Consider the following 19,337-nt stretch of genomic DNA (forward strand, 5'->3'; position numbering starts at 1 on the left):
GCTGAAATCAACAATATATAATTATATTATAAATTATAATGAATATATCAAACTATAATATCTAAAAATAATTTAACTTCAAAGAAACTGGCCGAAAAAGAAACAAAAAGATAAAAAATGAAATAAAAGAGCTAGACAAGTAGCGGACATCCGTTACCTATAAACGGGCCGAGCACCCAAATTGGGAGCGATAGAGCGAAGGTGCAATTCCCTGCGGGCTACATGTTCGACGCATAATTACAACTACGGAAATCGAAAAGCGGCGGAATTCCAGATTGAACGGACAGGTTTAACTCAATCACTCTCGGAGTGTTCCTGTAATTTTCCATGATTACAGCGAATAGGAAATCGATCGGTAGAACTTCCAGATTGAGCATGCAGGTTTAACGGCGAGATTCTGGAGAGTTCGCTTATTTTCCGGTGAATTTTTCTCGCCGTCTTGTCGTTTTTAGTTGCTTCGTTCTAGTGTATTCATGTGCATATGTGTTTTGTTTAATGATATGTTACACTCATGTGCTCTCAGGGAAGACAATGATGAATTTTTGTGTGCTCTTCGATGTTTTGTAGTTAAAATGGTACCTTGGGGACGAAATTGGATCCTATGACTAATTAAGATTAGATATTCGAATATGGAAGAAGAGGAGAATTAAATTTGTTGTGTGCTGTGTTGAGTGATGTAGGAAGGTTGGAAGAGGAGGAATTTCTAGAAGAGGAAGGGAAATGTGGAGGGATGTTTTAGTATATCTATCGTTGTGCAGTGTAGAAGGAAAAAGACATAGGATGATAAGTACGAAAAGGAATCATATATGTTCATGAGATAGGAGATTATGGAAGAAGCTGATTAATGCTTGTTGAAGGTGAATTGAAATTAGAGGTAAGAGAATTAGGAGAATGAAAATAGATGAGGAAATGTGGAATTAGGGAGTTAGCAGTGTCTCTGCTTTGTGTAGTTTGTCAGAGCACGTGTTCAAGTGAGTGCATCTTAGTGGTACAAGCCAAGAGGACGGGATCACCTACCAGTCTATGCTAGTAAGAAATATGATCAGATTTAGTTTTCCATGTATTTGACTTTTTGTTTGAGTAAAAGGATTTATACATTTCATAGCTTCCTCTCAACTGTGGTGTTATTATCTTCCCTGAGTTCTCTATTTCTCAAGAGAGATAAAAAGAAGAACTTCACCTGTATTTGGGCAAAATTGTTGATACTAGCGAGAACAGGATAAGTGATTTGAGTCTCTATATTAGTGAAAAGTCTTGGAAAAGTGATGTAAAGAAAACAAATCTTGTTTGTCGTGTGGATGTATTTTCTGGAAATATGAATTAAGTGTACAGTAAAAGCAGGAAGAATGGATTGTATGTTTGTAATGCCTGAGATTCAGTTTCATTATTTTATAATTACTAAGTTATTTTACTTGATATCCCAATAGTCAAAATAGTCTCAGTGATAATGCTTTTATGCTGGAGTGCTTATATTGTAAATCAGGCTTCAAAATTACAGCAAAGAGTGCATTTTGGCTAGCACTTCTCTTATAGGAAAGATGCTTGTATCAAATTCACTTGGCTTGGTGAAAGATAGGTGGGAAAAACGCTCATGAGAGGTGCATCATGTTCCATCCAAGAAACACACCAAGATATCGCAAGGTAACACTCATCTAGTTTGATTTATTGGTATCACCAGCGGGATGATTTTTTGTTAAAGTTGTATGTCACATGACTGTTCTGTTGCACTCCTGAAATGAAGAAAAAGATAGCTGAATGAGTTGTTTATAAATGGTATTGACAATGCCAGACTTTTATCTGCTACTTGGTGGCGGTTGATGGTTGACATTCTGGTTCCAATTGACATTTATGAAAGAATTGAATGATTCTACATGCCTAAGGAATTGCTTGTCTGAAGCTTATGGTAGGATAACAGAAATATTCTGGTTTCTCTTGGTATATACTAAGAAAAGTTTGTTCCTAATACATTTGGTGAAATGCCTTTGTGAATATTGATGTTTATGTAAAAGGAACTGCACTAGCTGATTATCATATATTTAACTGATGGTGTTTTGGAAAATCTAACATGCATACTTATTTTTTATACCTTCATGTTTGGCTAGTTATGAACCATCTGCTATATAGATCTCGTTTATTGAGAAAGAAGCTTTCTAGTAGTCAATACTTGGATTTTATTCAGAAAATACATGACTCAGTGGAACTCTTTACATGGAATATGGAAATAAGAGTGGCATAATTGGGGGTCTGTTGGAGTAGGCGTGCATTAGAGAGTGTCATCAACCAGCTTCACTTCTCAAGCAAAGACTTTTAACTAGGAAAAAGAAGAAATAGAAAAGAATTGCGGGTGTTGGAGGTATTAAATATTAAATGATTCTCTTGTCTCATAGTTTAAGCTTTTAGATGACGTGGAAATTCAACATGTTATTAGAACCAAGCTAATGAAGAGGTTTTGAGTTTGAATCTTACTGCCACCCAATTGCGAAGAATAAAGTTTCAAGTTGCTTTGTGTTATTAATTATTTTGATGATCCAGTTCTGGTATGCGCTGCACGGCAATGTTGTTTTTTGCTAGTTACAGTGCCGTAATGTCATGTTTCTCTTGCATATTTGGCCAGACATTATCTTTTAGAGGATTTAATTTGCACATACCTTAAAATGTGACTTTTGTTACATCTTAAAAGTCACTTATGAATAACAGGGTATTTTTTTTTAGCTTTGAAACAGTCTTTGATGGATTGCCAGCATTCCTGTACATCACCTCTTCCACGGATCTGGGTCATCGAGACACTAGCACACTCTAATCGAGTAGATACATCTCTTTTACTAGGTACACATGGTGTGGCCTTATTTTGGTGGAAATTTTAGTTTATGGCTTTTGTAAATTGTTAATGAGAGACTTGAGATTTCCGTATTCATGGTCGTAGATTTGCTTGAGAAGACGCCAGAAATATCTGATGAATTTGGTAATAATGCAAGAGAATCAGTGTCCTTGAGAATTTTAGAGAGTTTCATTGTTCAAGGTGGTCCTGCGAATCCTGTATCTTCTGCCTCAAGTAAAAAAATTAGATTAAATCCATCTGACCGTTGTGAGGATGTCCTCCGACTAATATTAACCGAGGTACTTCACATGTTTGTATTTCAGAATTTACGTTATTAAGCAAGACAACATGCCAAGAAAAATGTTTGACCATGGAACTGCTACTCTCATAATTTATGTAAATACTGACAGATGCCTCCACCCCATCCTAAACGTGCTGGACCAGAGATAATGAAGTGGGATCTTCAGCCTTTTATAGAGCATAAAAGATCTACCTTGGCTAAATCTGCTCTACAACAGGTGAATGGAACTGTTTTACATTTATATGCTGCACTTTTAAGTAACAGGAATTCTAAATTTCTTGACTTCACTTTTACTTTGTTCTAATTTCCTCTGCTTTCCTTGAAACAGCTAAAGGATGCAATTCTGACAGGAAGCTATTGTTTTCTTGCATCTTTGAAAGGACAAAGTGGTTTGCCAGTTAGAAATCAACCTGAGCATGAGGCCCAGGTGGATGATGGTGACTGCAATGGCATGAAACAGAGACTTGAAGGATGTCGTACAAATGATATTCACCTCTTGAATAGAGATTTGGCTGATGAAAACTTAGTACCAGTTAACAGGAAAAGAAAAGCGACTAGTGAAAATGCAGGAGGAAACTCTTGTCAAGATCATATCCTGTCGGAGAATGGGTGTGAAACCGGTATATTATCCGTCAAGAAGTATAAGCATGACCGCGGTTGCAGTGAACAACATGTAGGTGGGAGATTAACATCAGCAGGTATAGATACACAAGTGGCAGATACAGTATGCCTGCAAGACCATGGAGGAGACAGATGCAGCTCCAGAAGAGAAACTCATGTTGAGGGAATGGCACTAGATAGACCTCCTGAGGGTGATAATAGTAAGAGTACTTCTTCTAATGGGCTTGTTGGTACTGATGAAGTTTTGCCTCGTGAAAAGCAGATTCCTCATTCTGACACTGAACCAAATAACAAATCTGAGGGGGAACAGGAGCAAGCCAATGACAAGAAGGGAGCAACAGGTGACAAGGAAGGCATTTGTGACTCCAAAAGAACTACCGAAGATGTGGATAAAGTGCAAAATACTCAAAGAAATATCCTCGATGTTGGTGAAGTTGAAGATATTTCTAGTGATAGTGATGGGAAGAATGATGACAGGACTGCTATTGCTACAAACAATAATGCTTCTCCAGGTCGTCTGTGTGCATACAGCCATGATTCCCTGGAAACAACCAATCTGAGAGATCAAAATCTGTCTTCAGATACAAGTAAAAGGGACAAGGAAGAAAGGTGCAGCTTAGGAAAAGAGACTATTGTAGAGGTTGATGGACGAAATGTACCTCCTGGAGATGGTTATATTGAGTGTATTTCATCAAAGGTTCTTGTTGGCCATGATGAAGTTTTGCCCCAAAAAAAGCATGCTGCTTGTAGTGGCACTGAAGTGCCAAACGAAAACTTTGAACCCAGTCCAGATCCTGATGGCGAGAATGCAGAAGGGGATAAGAACGGTTCCCATGGGCTCACAACTGCTAATGAAGACATGGATAAATTTGAGCAAAATGTTCTATTAAGAAATGACCAGAATGTCGATGAAGCTGTAGAAGATGTCAATATTTCTAGTGACAGTGATGGGTATTATGATGAGAGGTCTAATATTGATACAAAAAAGAGGAGATTTCTGAGCTCCCAGTGCACCTACAGTCAAGATTCTTTGGCAACAACTGATTGGAGAGAGCTAAATCTTTGCATGAAGTGTAATAAGGGTGGAAAATTACTGGTTTGTAGTTCTAACTCCTGCCCTTTAGTGATTCATGAGAGCTGTTTCGGTTCTGATGCAACCTTTGACACAAAGGGGAAATTCTACTGCCCTTTTTGTGCATATTCTCAAGCAATCTCAAAGTACATGGAAGTTAAGAAAAAGGTCTCCTTGGCGCGAAAGGACTTTGCAACTTTTATTTGCTTGGGGAGCCCAAAAGAAAAGAAGGAACCATCTCAGAGATCATGCAGGCTAAAGCAAGATCATTTGGAACAGGATGATGATTTTCCTGAAAGTAATGAACTTAACAAGGGAGATGTCGTAGAAAAGGTCAGTAATTGTCAACATAGGAAGAGATTGGAGTTTGAACAAGCAGGGCCTTCAGAACACCCTGGTAACAGTCCCCATTTTGGAGGAAAAGCTGTAGATTCAACCAATAGATTAGCTCGAACTTTGAGTAAAGACAAACAAGGGGGGGAAACAACAAGGCAAGAATCCCAATCTCCCAAAGTTCATGGACGAAACCAGAGGGCTGCACGGGCAATTCGTAAATCTCGGGGTGAAAGTACATCCTTCCAGGCTTCAAGGAGACCTGAGGTGAATGAGAAACAGAAACATGCCAATACCAGATCCAAGAAGGAGGTCCAATGTCCACCAGAAACAGATTTACCTTATGAAAACAAGTCCTCACCAAGTTCTCACTCTACTGATTCAGAAGAAATACCTGAAGAAGAAAATGAAGATTCTAGTGTCTCCAAGTATTTTATAAGAGTTCGAAAGCAAGAAAAACAATGGTAAGTCCTTTTCTTCCTCAATACGATTATATTGCCATTATTTATCTCAAAGAGATGATACTCATTGAAAGACGTCACTTGTGCACTAAGAAAAGCCATGGTCATTAAAGGTTAATAATGATTGGTCAATTTATAGGTATTAATCCATAAAGTTTTGTTTTGATTATATTTCTTACCCAGGTCAGAAGCATAAGTGTCTTTTTGTAATCTTTCTTGGCATTTAGTTAGATTTCTGTCCTCAGATCAATAATCTTGTACATGGTACTTGTTTGTCTGATAATGATACCAGCCTGAATAACTCAAATTTTGTAACTTTTGGAACATTGATATATAGATTGTGTTTCCACTTGAGAACAACATGAGGATCTTTCTCTTAATCTGCAGCTCATATCCAGCAATTCCTCAATTGAGACGGAAAAGACTCCCATGGACAAGTGCAGAAGAAGAAACATTAAAGGTACAAATTATTTTTCTCAATATACTGACCTTTAATCTCCTTGCTGTCATCTCGTTTGCTAATTCCAAATCTGGAATCGAATGCACAAGTACAATAGAAGGGAGTCACGTGGTTTTCATGCAAATTAAAGTTACTTTTGTCTCCTTGTATGCTTATATTCTCAGCTATTATGTCCTAAGAAAGCAAAGCTCCTTTCTATCTAGTACAATAAATAACAGAAAAGGTCTATGTAGCTGCATCAACAGGTCTGCCCTATCCTTCGACTTTTAGTAAAGAACTGTTTTGAATAAATATAAATATTAGCATACTGTCCTGTCAGGATCTAGGTTTTTTCAGTTATTACACCCGAGCTTCCGTCCTCTTGGGTTATGGTGGGGAAACCCATTTCACCAGTTACTAACCATGTAAATGTGGCCCAGTAGCAGTACCGCTATTCGGCCTTTGCTTGGATGATTACTTATTTTGCTGATTAGATTAGAGATAAAAGAATTGTCAATTGACAGCACAAATAGGAAATATTATAAATTCTTCCTCTTGCTTCGGCATTGAAAGGAAGATTATAAATTATCGATCTTTTAACTTGATCGGAAGTATGACTTCCATGTCAGTGGAAGTGCAAGAACGCATTGCTTCCACATGATATGACAAGCAATTGGATTCATAGAGAATAGGATGTGTAAGATTGTATATCAAATCCTTTTGATCATTAGAACTCTCTCTATACAACTTTTTTATTGTAGAGCTTTTGTTTGTGAATAAAAGGCAAATTGGGGTTCTACAATTAAAAATTCAGCTAGAGTTCTAGTTCAACTGTAGGTTTTTCTTTTTGTGATTGGTGCTGCTCAGTCCTTTGCTCAAGAATAATTTGCGTTATTCTCTGAAACAGAAGGGAATGCGGTTATACTGTAGCCCCTACGACAAAATTATTCCATGGAAGAAAATTCTGGAATTTGGGGCCAATGTATTCGAGCAAAGCCGTACTACGATGGACCTTAAAGATAAATGGAGGAATATGTGCAAAGGAACCCCAAAGTCAAAATAGAGTTCTGTGCGTATGCTGGAGTTTGTGCAGTCTCCTAATTTCCATGCTGACCACGCCAATGAAATTACCGTCCGAGACATTGGCTTGGGCATATTGTAAGTAACGCTTTGCTCGACGTTAGTATGCGTATAGAGTTGTTGTAAGTAATGATCACTCTTTAAGTTTGGGGGTCTGGACTGTAGTTATGAAGCTCTAGTTACTCTTAGCCTTCGCCGTCAGCTGTTGCCGAGCTCTAGATTGCTTATGTTTGAAGTTGGTTTCCTTTCGCTATCCACTTGAATGTGACTGTGTAGCTATTACTAGTTTCTCTTTTTAATCCGCGAGGAAGTCAAAAAGAGGATACTCTCAACTGTCATCTTGAAATTATATCGATTTTGTTTTTGAAATTAAATCGATTATAATTAAAATTATTTTTGTCAACATCAATATCTAACAAAAATTATTACAATAACATAATTTGCTCAATAATACCTACTATCATAGTAGACAATAACTTATATTATACAGTAGACAACATCCATGACCTTAAAGATCATAGCGTCTCAACTTTACAAATTAAGCTAGGTTTTATTAAATTGATAAATTGATTTAACATTGCAATTCAATACAAAATTCAATTTCGTTAGCCAATTCAAATATATTTTTATTTCAAATGAAAATTTATACAAAATTAAATATACATTTTCCACTGAAAATGAAAACTTAAATCCTTTAACCTGAACTCGACAAGTTGAACCAAACGTAGTGGGACGCACCCACCCGTTAAATTTGGTAACCCTATCATGTAGTGTATATATATCGGGCCCTTGACCTAGTGCTCTTTCAGTAGCATTTTCACTACTGTAGGCTGCAGCCTAATCTACTTTGTCTTGCCCAACAACTGCCATAAGTAATGATGCTACTTACTTATAATTGAACATTAAATAGTTGTATTTATTTAAATGTCTCTGGTCTGTTACTAATGACATTTTAAATTATCTTTTACCATTTCTTTTTTTGAAAAAGAAGAACACTTTCTCTTTATTTTTTCTCTTCTAATCCCAAGTTTTACTTGTCTTAAGCAATTTATTATTAATATACTACAATTTTCTTCTTTATCTAAAAGAAATTAAGTATGAAATATAAATTTTTTTAATTAGAACATAATTTATTACTGTTAGAACATTTCATACACGGTATCAGGGTGACACGCGTACCTGTACCTCTAATACAAGATAATTATGTTTGGTTGTAAAGTGCATCTCATCTCAATCCATCTTAACAAAATTAATATTTCAATCCCTATCACATACTCCAAATAAATTTTATCTTAACAAAAATATAATAGGAGATGAAATCACAAATTTAGCAACACGATGAAAGAGCAGATGCATGCACCAGCACCAGCACCGCATGGAGCAGAGTAAGGAACCACAGCAACACCAATGTGAATGTGGTATGGTGCAGTGAGTGTCACTGATTCCAACTCCCAAACCCTGGCCCACAATATCAAAACCAAATCTAATGGCTTCAGTTTATCGACTCGGGACAATAAAATAATATCATTTATTGTTGTAGGACCCCACAAAATTAGCAACCACTTTATGCCCAAATTCCAGCTCCTCAACTTACAAAGAACATGGCCTTCCATATTGCACGGATAGTTGAGGTATTATAAATTTAAATTTCATCAATCAATAAATTTTGATATGTTTTATTTGTAGTGGTTGATTTATTATATAGTAATTACTAATTAGCATAAATATTAATGGATAATGATATTCTTCTCTTTTAAAATTTAGCATAATTATATATAGATTTTATATAATTGAAAAAATTATATTTAACACTCTTAAAATTTGCTTTTACTTAATAAATAAGCAGGATGAGAAGAGAGAGAAAATATTACACGACCAAAGAAAAGGAAGAGAGAAACTCTTTCGACTTCCTTAACGTGGTTAAATTCGTCAGTACACTTAAAAATGTGCTTCTCCATTTGATTAAACTTAACCGATTCAGCAAATTCCATCACATTAAACAAATTTAGATTATTTGAAAGTTTGTTACTTCTTCATGTGGAAAGCAGGTTAATTAGATTATAAAATGTTACGTAATATATGACAAGATTGATATTTAATTTTATAATGCGATTACAATTTATATAAATAATTTACTTTTTATGGAATCAATACCCTTTGTATTTAAAATCAATTCTCTTATAATTAACTAGAGTCATCAGACCAAACTGAACTTATAACTATTGTACAAATTATTAATTTCTTTGTAATTTTTAAATATTTAATTATAATATATATATTTATATAATTAATTATAAAATTATGAATTCATAATATTAAATATATTTTTTAATTCATAATTTTATAATTAATTGTATAAATGTGGGACCAAAAAAGTATAACTTTGATCTCTTTCTCTTTATAGAACAATTCATTATTTATGGAAATTGGAAAAAAGTAACATGAAATTGGAAAGAGTGTAGTGAACTGGAACCCACTCCACACTGAATTGCCTTTATATATGCAGCCACGTATCACTCCCCAAAATTCCAACACACTTCTCGCGGAGAATCTCGATTCAGCAGAATCTCCAATCAATATGGCGTACACCATCCAAAATTGAATTTTCTGTGATATCATTCTCTCCCTCAGAACCTATGAATTTTTTACAGAAATACGTTTCACACGCCTTTTGATGCAGAGTTTTTAGCTTTTATATATATATATATATATATATATATATGTGAGTGGCTCTGTCGTTGATTTCTCTGATCACTGGAGAGGGACGCTTGGTCGGGATATCTGTGTGTAGGGTTTTCGTGTATTCATCAGCGGGCTTGAGTTCTTCGAAAGTACTCTCGGTATATTTGGGATTTTCTCCTTTTTATTATTTCTGATAGAAACATTGTGTGTGTGTGTTTGTTTTTTTTTAAAAAGAGATTGTCTTTATGTTAATGACTTTGGTTATTGTATTTTTTTAACTGTTTCTGTGTGTTTAAATGCTCTATAAGCTTGATGGCGCTTCCTTTCGAATTTGTGGTTGATGTAGGATGAATTGAAAGGTTAATTGCAGGTTTGCTTGTTGTTAGTTATGGCCATATTGATTTGGAAATGGGGTGCGTTGCGGAGGTCTTTTGTTTTGTGTGTGAGTGAACTTGAGTCAGCTTAAAATGAACTTTAGTTTGCAATACTTGTAAAATCAGGATTCCTTTGGATTAAAATGGGATTTGTTGGTGAGTTCGAGATATTTTGACAAGTTTGGTCATACTTTTTCCTGGAAAATTCTTTCCTAATATCAAGATTTGTATCTCCAGAATGACTGGTCATTCAGTTTGCACTTAGCCCTAACCTTAGGTAGGAGCATGGAAATGGAGGTGTATTTTATCAAGGCAAGTTGGTTCTTTGTAACTTCAAGCATATTTTTTGTATGTTACGCTGCTAGTTGGTCTGGGAATTGCTTGCACCCGATATAGGAAATGAAAATGGTTTATAAAATGTGCTACCGCAGTGTTTCTAGAATTTACTTTGCGGTATGATTTTGGTTTCTTTAATTCGTCACTCTTGGATAGAACTATGAAATGAAGTATTCACCAAGTCGGCCAGCATAAGAAGTCTTTATGGTTTATGTTGATGCATGTAGTTTGTCCAAGCTACACTTTGTAGTGATGCTCCCATCTACGCATGTAACTCGTTGGGTTAAAGTAAACTGAACATGGTTGTCTCATTTCGTCATTCTTGCTAAACCGAACATGAATATGCTGCATAGTTAGAGTTTCAGGGTTATGCTGCTTTTCTTTGTTTAATGACAAAGTATTATGTAATATCCATGTAACTAATGACATTGTTGTGGTATATATTTGAACTCTTATACGTGTATTACATTTTCAGAAAACTATCAAAATCAAGGACGTTGGATTTATACTTTGTTATTAGTTAAGGGCATTATAGATGCAGAATTTTGTCAACACTTTCACCTTCTTTTTAGTTCCTACAATCTGCAAGTTTTGTTGAACATTTAGATTTTAATTTATGAATTCCGATGAAGACTTGTCTAATACTAAGGTGTTTGTATTTGTTACATCTTCACAGTTAAAGGTCCTTGCAGTACTCCTTAAAAGATTAGCTGAATGGCAGACATAGGAAAATCGATGCAACATATCCGTAGAAAGAAAGCTTCATGGTAGTGGCTTTTTGGAAGAGTGGAGTTAAACTCATTTGACGGTTTATGTGAGAAACACAGTTGAAGTTTCTAGCAAGCAGTACGTGAGAATTGGCATGTTGATGCACAAGCCTTCTCTGGCCTCACTTGGGACTTGCTGACCGATGTCTTATTAGAGACCTGGTTGGCTTGTACACGTATGAGCAGAAGCCAGTGACTAGAATTTAAGCAATGGATGAGTTCAGGGAACCTGAAGCTTTTATTGCCAGCTGGATAAGCAAAAATCCAGCTGAAATGGCAGAATCTCATCTGTTTATTATATCTTGCTTCATTGCTGGCCTGATAGGGATGTCGACTATATTGTATACAGCTTTCCAGTGGAGAAGAAATATTAATTTAAGTTGGATGAAAGCCATTGCCAGGTCGAAGAAAAATCCTAAAACAAGGAACAAGGTTCCGCAGGCACCTCATATTTGGGGTTTAGAGTCTGTAAATCGAGGAAAAAGTTTGAACTGCTGTGTATGCCTAGAGTCTGTATCTCCTTCACAGACTCTTGGCCCAATGGTTGCTTCAGATAGTTTTATCCACCGTTGTAGCATATGTGGTGCAGCAGCTCACTTGAGTTGCTCTGCTAATGCTCAGAAGGATTGTAAGTGTGTATCAATGTTTGGCTATGACCATGTTTTGCATCAATGGGCAGTACAATGGACAGAGGTAACGGATCAACCCGATGATTCTTCCTTTTGCAGCTACTGTGAGGAGCCATGTAGTGGTTCTTTTCTTGGGGGATCCCCGATATGGTGTTGCTTATGGTGTCAGCGCCTAGTTCATGTTGAATGTCATGGTAGCATGTTTAATGAAACAGGTGATGTGTGTGATTTGGGGCCTTTTAGAAGGCTTATCCTCTCACCCCTATATGTTAAGCAATTGAATAGGACTTCTTCTGGTGGATTTCTCAGCTCCATTACCCATGGAGCCAATGAGATTGCATCATCTGTTCGTGCTAGCATCAGAAGTCAAAGCAAAAAGTATAAACATGGATATGAAACCACTGCTGATACTGGAAATAGAAGCAATATGAGTGATACGTCGACAGAAAGTGTCGCAGCAACCAGTCCCAAGGGTGCTAGTTGTAATAAAGTAGAAGGACATTATGATGGCCCTGTGTATATGGAGGAAGTGAATCAACAACAAAACGGAGAAGGAAAAAAGATGGATAAAGCACCCAGTTTCAAGAGAAGTTCATCAATTAATCAAAAGGATGAGTTTCAGTTAATAGGCATGAGACAGACATACGAGTTGATTGATTTGCCTCCAGAGGCAAGGCCCTTGCTAGTGTTCATCAACAAAAAGAGTGGAGCTCAACGGGGTGATTCACTCAGGCAAAGACTCAACATTCTTCTGAATCCTGTACAGGTTAGAGCTGTTAAACAGAAGCTTCTGTTCTAGCTGGCATTTTGACTGAATGTCCATTAATAAAGCCTAACTATGTAAATGTGTATCTAGATTCAGTCACCACTTGCCCAATGATGTAATGTAAATGTCTGCTCAGTCATGATAATTCAAGCTTAATAACTAATGAAAATTCAAGTCTGTATGAGAAAATCTCAGCTGTGAACTGCAGTTATATTTTGTGGTTAGCTCTGGATAAAGTATACACTCTCTGCTAACACTACATCGGATGTCTTTAAACAATGAAACGAGTTCCTATAAAATTACATTGCATTCAGGTGGGGAAGACTAATTCACCATTTGTTCTATCCATTTCTGTAGAACACATGTTTGCATATGAAACTTCTTAAGCAGTTGATTTGATTTACTGCTTGTGTGTCATTGCTGGTAGCTGGGACCTGGTTCCTTATACAAGGCCGAGTAACTCATCGAGAAATAGAATGACATGAAAAACTGAAAATTAATCAGGGTTCTTTATCCACCCATAAATCCTCCTATCGGTCATTGTTTTGCAACAAAATTGTAAATGAAAGTTGAAAAAGGGTTAAATATGTTCCAATAGCATTCTGCAAAGTGTAATGAAGGAAAAGAAGGCACACGCATGCTCATGCTGCTGGAGGGGGCTGGGGGAGGTAGATACAATGTTGGGTGCTTTTTGATAATTTATAGAGTTGTACATTGAAACAGAAATAAAGATGGTTAATTTTCATAGTAATTTGTATGACTTCTTGGGCCTAGATATTTTATGTGTCTTTTCTTGGAGTAGGCCTTCTTTTTTAGTTGATTCTATTTTACAGAAATCTACCATCATTTGTCTCTGAGCTTCTTTGTATATGAATTTACTAATTCCTTCATGTTAATTTTAGGTTTGTGAATTAAGCTCTGCACAGGGGCCAGAAACTGGACTCTATTTGTTTAGAAGGGTGCCCCATTTCCGTGTTCTAGTCTGTGGAGGAGATGGCACTGTCGGCTGGGTTCTGGATGCCATAGACAAGCAAAATTTTGTTTCTCCTCCACCAGTGGCCATTCTTCCTGCAGGAACAGGAAATGATTTAGCTAGGGTTCTTTCTTGGGGGGCTGGTCTTGGTTCAGTTGAGAGGCAAGGAGGCCTTTGCACACTTTTGCATGATATAGAACATGCTGCAGTTACCATTCTTGATCGGTGGAAGGTATCAATCTCAAACCAGCAAGGAAAGCCACTCCGACCCCCTAAGTTTATGAACAACTATCTTGGTATGTTTAGATTGTTACTTCTCGGTTACATTTGGTTCAGTTGTGTGTTGCCAACATGACTTAAACTTCAAGTTGGTCAAAGTGGTTAACCTTGGTCAACTTGTTTCTTCATTAGGAAATTGTCTTTGTCTTTGAGTTCTTTCTTTCTTTTTAATCGAGCAATGGGGAGTGTTATTCTTCTGGAACATTGTCAATGAAGGAACACTAGGCGGCCTGAACATTACATGAAGATCTGCTGATTGAGCAGTCTGCAGTAATGTGAGTTTAGGGTAATGTCAAGCTGCATCAACTTGGTTAATCATGAGCTACCACCTTCAAGCTATATCATGAATGAAGCAACGTTTTTTAACCTTGCACCTTATTTTTGACAGTGCAAAAATCAAGTAAAAGGCATAAGTAACATTCTCGTAATGTCTTAAATTACTCAGTAAATCTCCTCTAAAACTTAAAATTCGACCATTTTGACAGAGTATTGCAGGATATTTTCCACATTGCATCTTGCTGCTTCCTTCTTAAGCATGGTACTTTTTTCTGATTCTGCTACAAAGGACTGGGAGTATGGGGTAGTGAGGCCTTTGACTTCTACTTTGGATGATCTAGTTAGATTTTCCACAACTATTCCTTTGAGACATGGAAGATATGTTCTTGTTCTAAGCCCTTCTTGTTTATAACCAGATGTATGGTGTAGAGTGATATGGGTTAATCTGCAATTTTAGCCACCACCAAGTTTGAAAAATTAGCATCTTCTTTGTTATGAAATTTTGCTCTGTTCTTGACTCTTGTATAGACATATCACTTGGTGTTCTGAGCCTGAAAGTAAGTTTGACCGAACCATTAGTTTTGTTTTAAAAAAACAATTTTGCAGACAAAAATTCATTCGATCTCCAATTAAAATATGAGTCAGTGGCTGCAGTGAGTGTATATATCTATCAAATTGAAATAGTTTGAATACATAGTCATAAAATTTTCTCAAATCTCTTACTAACAATTACTGGGTTCGCCAAAAGCTTATGTCTTGGATCCATTACTAGGTGCTGGCTCTCATGAAGTGTTGCGTTGTGGAGTTTGATGCAATGTTATATTTTTGCCCAGCTTTTGCAGACTGTTTTCAGAAAAGTTGTAAACCAAAATTTTTCATACTTCTGGTAAAGGGTATGCCAAAAAATAATTGCATTTAAATTCTTTTGGCAATTAAGTATGGAGATATGCTTTTTAACCTTGACATTAACATATAATTATTTAGATGGCATAAACTATGCCAATAAAAGATATAAATGCTAGGAAAATAAAAATAGTCTACCTGATCTGGTGGATATGGAAAAAGTATCAAATGAACAAGACTTCCTCTCTTCTGGCCAGAACATGCAAGGAGGCTACTTTATCTCCTGTAAGAGGTCAAGGTAAAACTTAACAGTTGGAAAAGATTATCTATGTTTTTATTATAAAAAAACAAGAATTTTAGGATATCTCTAATAGTGGATCATGAAACTCTTACTTTAGAGAATAGAGCTAATTAAAGTAATTTGAAGTCACTTAGACAAGTCAAAGATAGTTACAATGTTTCATTGGGCTTTTTTTGGTTCTGAATGAATTTGCTTTATTATCTGTATTTTAGAGAACATATGCTAAGCGTGTAATGGTTTGGAAGATGTCTTTATATATGGTAAAGATGAGGCTTTGATGGTGATATGCATGGACTTGCATCAATAACTTCTCTTGGGACCTTAACATATATTTTACACTCAATATTGTTCTGCTGAATAATTATGAATCGTCGGTATTGTTGCAGGGGTTGGATGTGACGCAAAGGTTGCTCTAGAAATCCATAATCTGAGGGAAGAGAATCCAGAAAAGTTCTATAACCAGGTAGATCAGTTTGTGCAAAATTGGCATTTAGATGTGTTAGGCAACTATATTTGACTAGTGATGTTGATCGTATGCTCTCCTCTTTAAATAACACTGTTTATGTTTTTACCTTTAGTAAGAGCCTTGCATACATATTGCAGCGAAGTTATGCCTTGATTTTTCTAAGTATTGTCTGCAAGAAATAGAGACTTTATGATTTGCTTTGTTCATGCATCAAACTCATCTTTGTTCTTGTTGCTATCTTTAATGGTATGATTTTTCTCAAATTCTGACAGCAGCAGATAGCTAAATATGTTTGAAGAATATCACATGATAAGTTGATATATACTGTTGATTGACATAGAACTAGACCGCAATCATTGTTGCTAGTTCAGAATGTGTTCCTATTTGGCGTCAATATCTTTTTGAATATAAGGTCAATATCTTTTTGAATGTTCATTCGGACTGCTGGCAACTAGGTTTGCAATTATTTATCATATGTGCTATATTTCTATTCAAGTTGGATAGAAATTGTTTGGACTTGATATATTATTACGTAAGGTGGTCAACTTTCAATATACTTGCCTCTGATATAGAATCCCCTATATCTCCGAGGGAAGGCAAGTGTATCATAAACTTTCGCTACATGTTGCTGGAAAACTATGATCCCTCTGTCCTCGTTTTTGAGGGTTCAGACTCAAGTCAACATGTGCTACGTGTAAATTATATGTTCATGCTCTGGAAAACCACATACACATACAGTGGTGCATAGAAGAAAAAGTTGGAAAACATGTTTCCCAGTCAATCTACACATTGATCTTGTTGAATATTTTGGTTCAGCCAAGTGAATGTTAAAGAACTGTTAAGATTATGTAAGTGCTGGAGTTACGCATCTATTTGCCTGCTTGCAAGGCTAGGATTTAAATGTTTTCTTGTTATTGTTTATTTTTCCTCACTTAGGGCTGAAATAACTATCAGTTTCACTGCAGTTCATGAATAAAGTTCTTTATGCTAGAGAAGGTGCTAAGAGTATCATGGATCGGTCATTTGCTGACTTACCTTGGCAAGTCCGTGTGGAGGTTGATGGTGTTGAAATTGAGGTTCCTGAGGTGGGTACAGCGAAGTTATCATAGAGGCATCAATTTTATTTGATTTAGCTGGACATTTAGCTAATTCCACTCCTTGCAAGCTCCGTTACTTCCAAAATAATTTTGCCTTCAAACTGTTTATCATCTCTCAGTTTTCATTTTTTCTTGTTCTTATGTTCTTCTTCGTGTAAAGTTATCTTAATATATAAAGCACTATATATGGCGCAACTGTGGCGCAATGATCTTATGGAAAATATGATCTTGCTTTCATTATTTTAGGATGCAGAAGGTGTCCTTGTAGCTAATATTGGAAGTTATATGGGTGGTGTTGACTTGTGGCATAATGAAGATGAGAACTATGATAGTTTTGATCCTCAATCCATGCATGACAAGGTGCTCGAGGTTGTAAGCATTTCGAGTATGTGGCATCTGGGAAAGCTGCAGGTAAGATTGGCTTCACCTTTTGGGGGCTATGTCTGAGCAATGTGTCTGGAAAATTTCACTATTATAGTACGATAATGATTTTGTGGCTGCAGGAATGAAACATCTTTGAAACTTTGATTGGATTGAGCTCTGTTTGGTATTTGGACCAACATTTTTTGTCCCCTCTTAAAGTAGTTTGAATAGAAATGCATAAGAATTTGTAACTGAAAACAGGACCTTGTGACTCTTAGATGAGATATCATACTCCCTTTCCATGAAGAATTCATAAGGTTAAGATGGTTAATTTCTGTGTGGACAGGTCGGGCTATCCCGAGCACGCAGGCTTGCACAGGGACAGTCGATTAAAATCCAGCTTTTTGCAGGCTTTCCAGTTCAAGTAGACGGAGAACCATGGTTTCAGCAACCTTGTACATTAACCATCACGCATCATGGACAGGTCTCTCTCCCTCCTCCCCCCCCCCCCCTCCCACCGCCCCCCCACTCTAAACAAAGTAAGAAGCAGGAAAAATAGATATAAAAGGGTCCCAATATGCCTTAAAATTAACTCAGGTTGCTATTATTGGGATACCCAATGTTTTACAACATTAGTCTTTGATGAAGCAATACTTGACTAGCACACGTCCCTCACTTTTGAATGTGATACTACATTCAGTTTTGTGTTTTTCAGATGCACATTATTTGTTTATTATCATACTACTATAAAAATCACATGATACAGGCATTTATGTTGAAAAGAGCTGCAGAAGAACCTCTTGGTCACGCAGCTGCAATTATCACTGACGTCCTTGAGAATGCTGAAACCAATCATGTTATTAATGCATCACAGAAACGGGCGCTGCTTCAAGAAATGGCACTGAGGCTATCCTAGAATCTATGAAGTTCTAGCTGTAAGCTTGTCTACTGAGCGTAAATGCTTGATTTTGTATTCCACAATCTGCTTCATTCTTCACTTGTATCATCTGTTTGATATGTAACATTCACAAGAAATAATGCTTTTACAATGGTATACAAACCCAATGTCTATCAATGCAAACAGTTTTTTGGTGGTGTTGGCACATTTATATCCTTACCTTGCTTTTGGAGTTGAGATGATAAGACGAGTCCATAAATTTATATCTTTAACAGCTCATCCCTTTCCATTATTTTTGTTAGTGGTGAACCCCTCCTATTAGCTTTTGGCATTGAGATGGACAGTTGATATGTTGGTACTATCAGATCGGTCACCTTGTCTGGTCACTTTGGAATTTGCAATTGCTTTCATGTAGCATTTTGTCTCTGAATTATGCTTTGTTTTGGCAGATATTCTGCATATAAATCTGAGTGATGAACGGTTAGCTGTGGAAAATTTTCCCTCCTGCAATCCCATTGTGACCTCTTCCAAAACCCTAATCAATCCTATGTACGCTCCTCTAGTTAGCTTTGACAAGAAATCTTCTTGGCTGTCTTTCCCTTACAATGGATGTAGAAGGGGGATTTCAGGTAATTCCAATGAGTGCTATTTAGTACTGCTTTGAGCTCATAGGAGTCAAGCAGGTTGCTGCCATTGTGCTTTACAGTAGGTATCCAGGTACATGCCCTCGTCAGTTTGTTGACTTAAACTCCATCCCAGTCCTCACTGATGTTTAGGGGTATTCACTGCGTGCAAGTTTTTGACTATTGGTTTCTTCTGGTTCTTTTACAAGTGGTAAGCGCATTGAAAATTTGTAAATATCGAAGTGCACGGGGATTTGTGTTACTAAGATAATGTTGTTTGTAATGCTCAACCGTTGGCACATTCCGTATCCAAATGGTGATAGTTTTAGTTTAGGATACTTTGTATCCTTAACCATGAAAATTATTTGTAATATTATTTAAATTTTATCTGAACTCCATAAAGACATTTTTATCTTTTCATTGATTTCAGACTACAAGATCGTGGGAGGTAAATGTTATTTTTAGTCTAACAAGGGATCTTTTATAATTACAAAACCCCCATAGATAATACTAATGTAAGCTGTTGAAATCAAATTTAA

General features: G+C 36.5%; 2 protein-coding genes across 4 annotated transcripts; both read left to right on the plus strand.

The window, feature by feature from the left end:
* Positions 1-108: 108 nt before the first annotated feature.
* Positions 109-7,378, plus strand: LOC105168847 (uncharacterized). 2 transcript variants are annotated; one of them, XM_011089010.3, is made up of 8 exons: positions 109-420; positions 1,484-1,641; positions 2,724-2,826; positions 2,924-3,117; positions 3,229-3,336; positions 3,448-5,609; positions 5,994-6,066; positions 6,953-7,378. In XM_011089010.3, the coding sequence occupies exons 2-8, from the start codon at positions 1,606-1,608 to the stop codon at positions 7,106-7,108; spliced, it is 2,832 nt and encodes a 943-aa protein (XP_011087312.1). In that variant the 5' UTR covers positions 109-420; positions 1,484-1,605; the 3' UTR covers positions 7,109-7,378. The 2 variants fall into 2 exon arrangements, with proteins under 2 accessions (XP_011087312.1, XP_020551756.1); XM_020696097.2 differs by lacking the exon at positions 109-420 and having other exon boundaries at positions 2,713-2,826.
* Positions 7,379-9,600: 2,222 nt separating this feature from the next.
* On the plus strand, positions 9,601-19,191 carry DGK1 (diacylglycerol kinase1). Of its 2 annotated transcripts, XM_011089014.3 has the most exons (9): positions 9,601-9,965; positions 11,194-12,679; positions 13,582-13,948; positions 15,738-15,814; positions 16,783-16,902; positions 17,161-17,325; positions 17,624-17,761; positions 18,044-18,212; positions 18,625-19,191. In XM_011089014.3, exons 2-8 carry the CDS (start codon positions 11,495-11,497, stop codon positions 18,191-18,193), a joined length of 2,202 nt encoding a protein of 733 aa, XP_011087316.1. In that variant the 5' UTR covers positions 9,601-9,965; positions 11,194-11,494; the 3' UTR covers positions 18,194-18,212; positions 18,625-19,191. The 2 variants fall into 2 exon arrangements, with proteins under 2 accessions (XP_011087316.1, XP_011087315.1); XM_011089013.3 differs by lacking the exon at positions 18,625-19,191 and having other exon boundaries at positions 9,603-9,965; positions 18,044-18,380.
* The last annotated feature ends 146 nt before the right edge of the window (positions 19,192-19,337 follow it).

This window comes from Sesamum indicum, linkage group LG8 (genome assembly GCF_026168435.1).
Source record: "Sesamum indicum cultivar Baizhima isolate 11 linkage group LG8, ASM2616843v1, whole genome shotgun sequence".
Lineage (NCBI taxonomy): Eukaryota > Viridiplantae > Streptophyta > Magnoliopsida > Lamiales > Pedaliaceae > Sesamum > Sesamum indicum.

Bases quoted from the DNA above. Each gene is read 5' to 3' on its own strand.
- DGK1 (XM_011089014.3), top strand. From the start codon at position 11,495: ATGGATGAGTTCAGGGAACCTGAAGCTTTTATTGCCAGCTGGATAAGC. The intron at 12,680-13,581 runs GTTAGAGCTGTT...TGTTAATTTTAG, and splicing joins TTCTTCTGAATCCTGTACAG to GTTTGTGAATTAAGCTCTGC. The intron at 17,326-17,623 runs GTAAGATTGGCT...CTGTGTGGACAG, and splicing joins GGCATCTGGGAAAGCTGCAG to GTCGGGCTATCCCGAGCACG.
- LOC105168847 (XM_011089010.3), top strand. From the start codon at position 1,606: ATGTTCCATCCAAGAAACACACCAAGATATCGCAAG. The intron at 3,118-3,228 runs GTACTTCACATG...AAATACTGACAG, and splicing joins TCCGACTAATATTAACCGAG to ATGCCTCCACCCCATCCTAA. The intron at 3,337-3,447 runs GTGAATGGAACT...TCCTTGAAACAG, and splicing joins CTAAATCTGCTCTACAACAG to CTAAAGGATGCAATTCTGAC.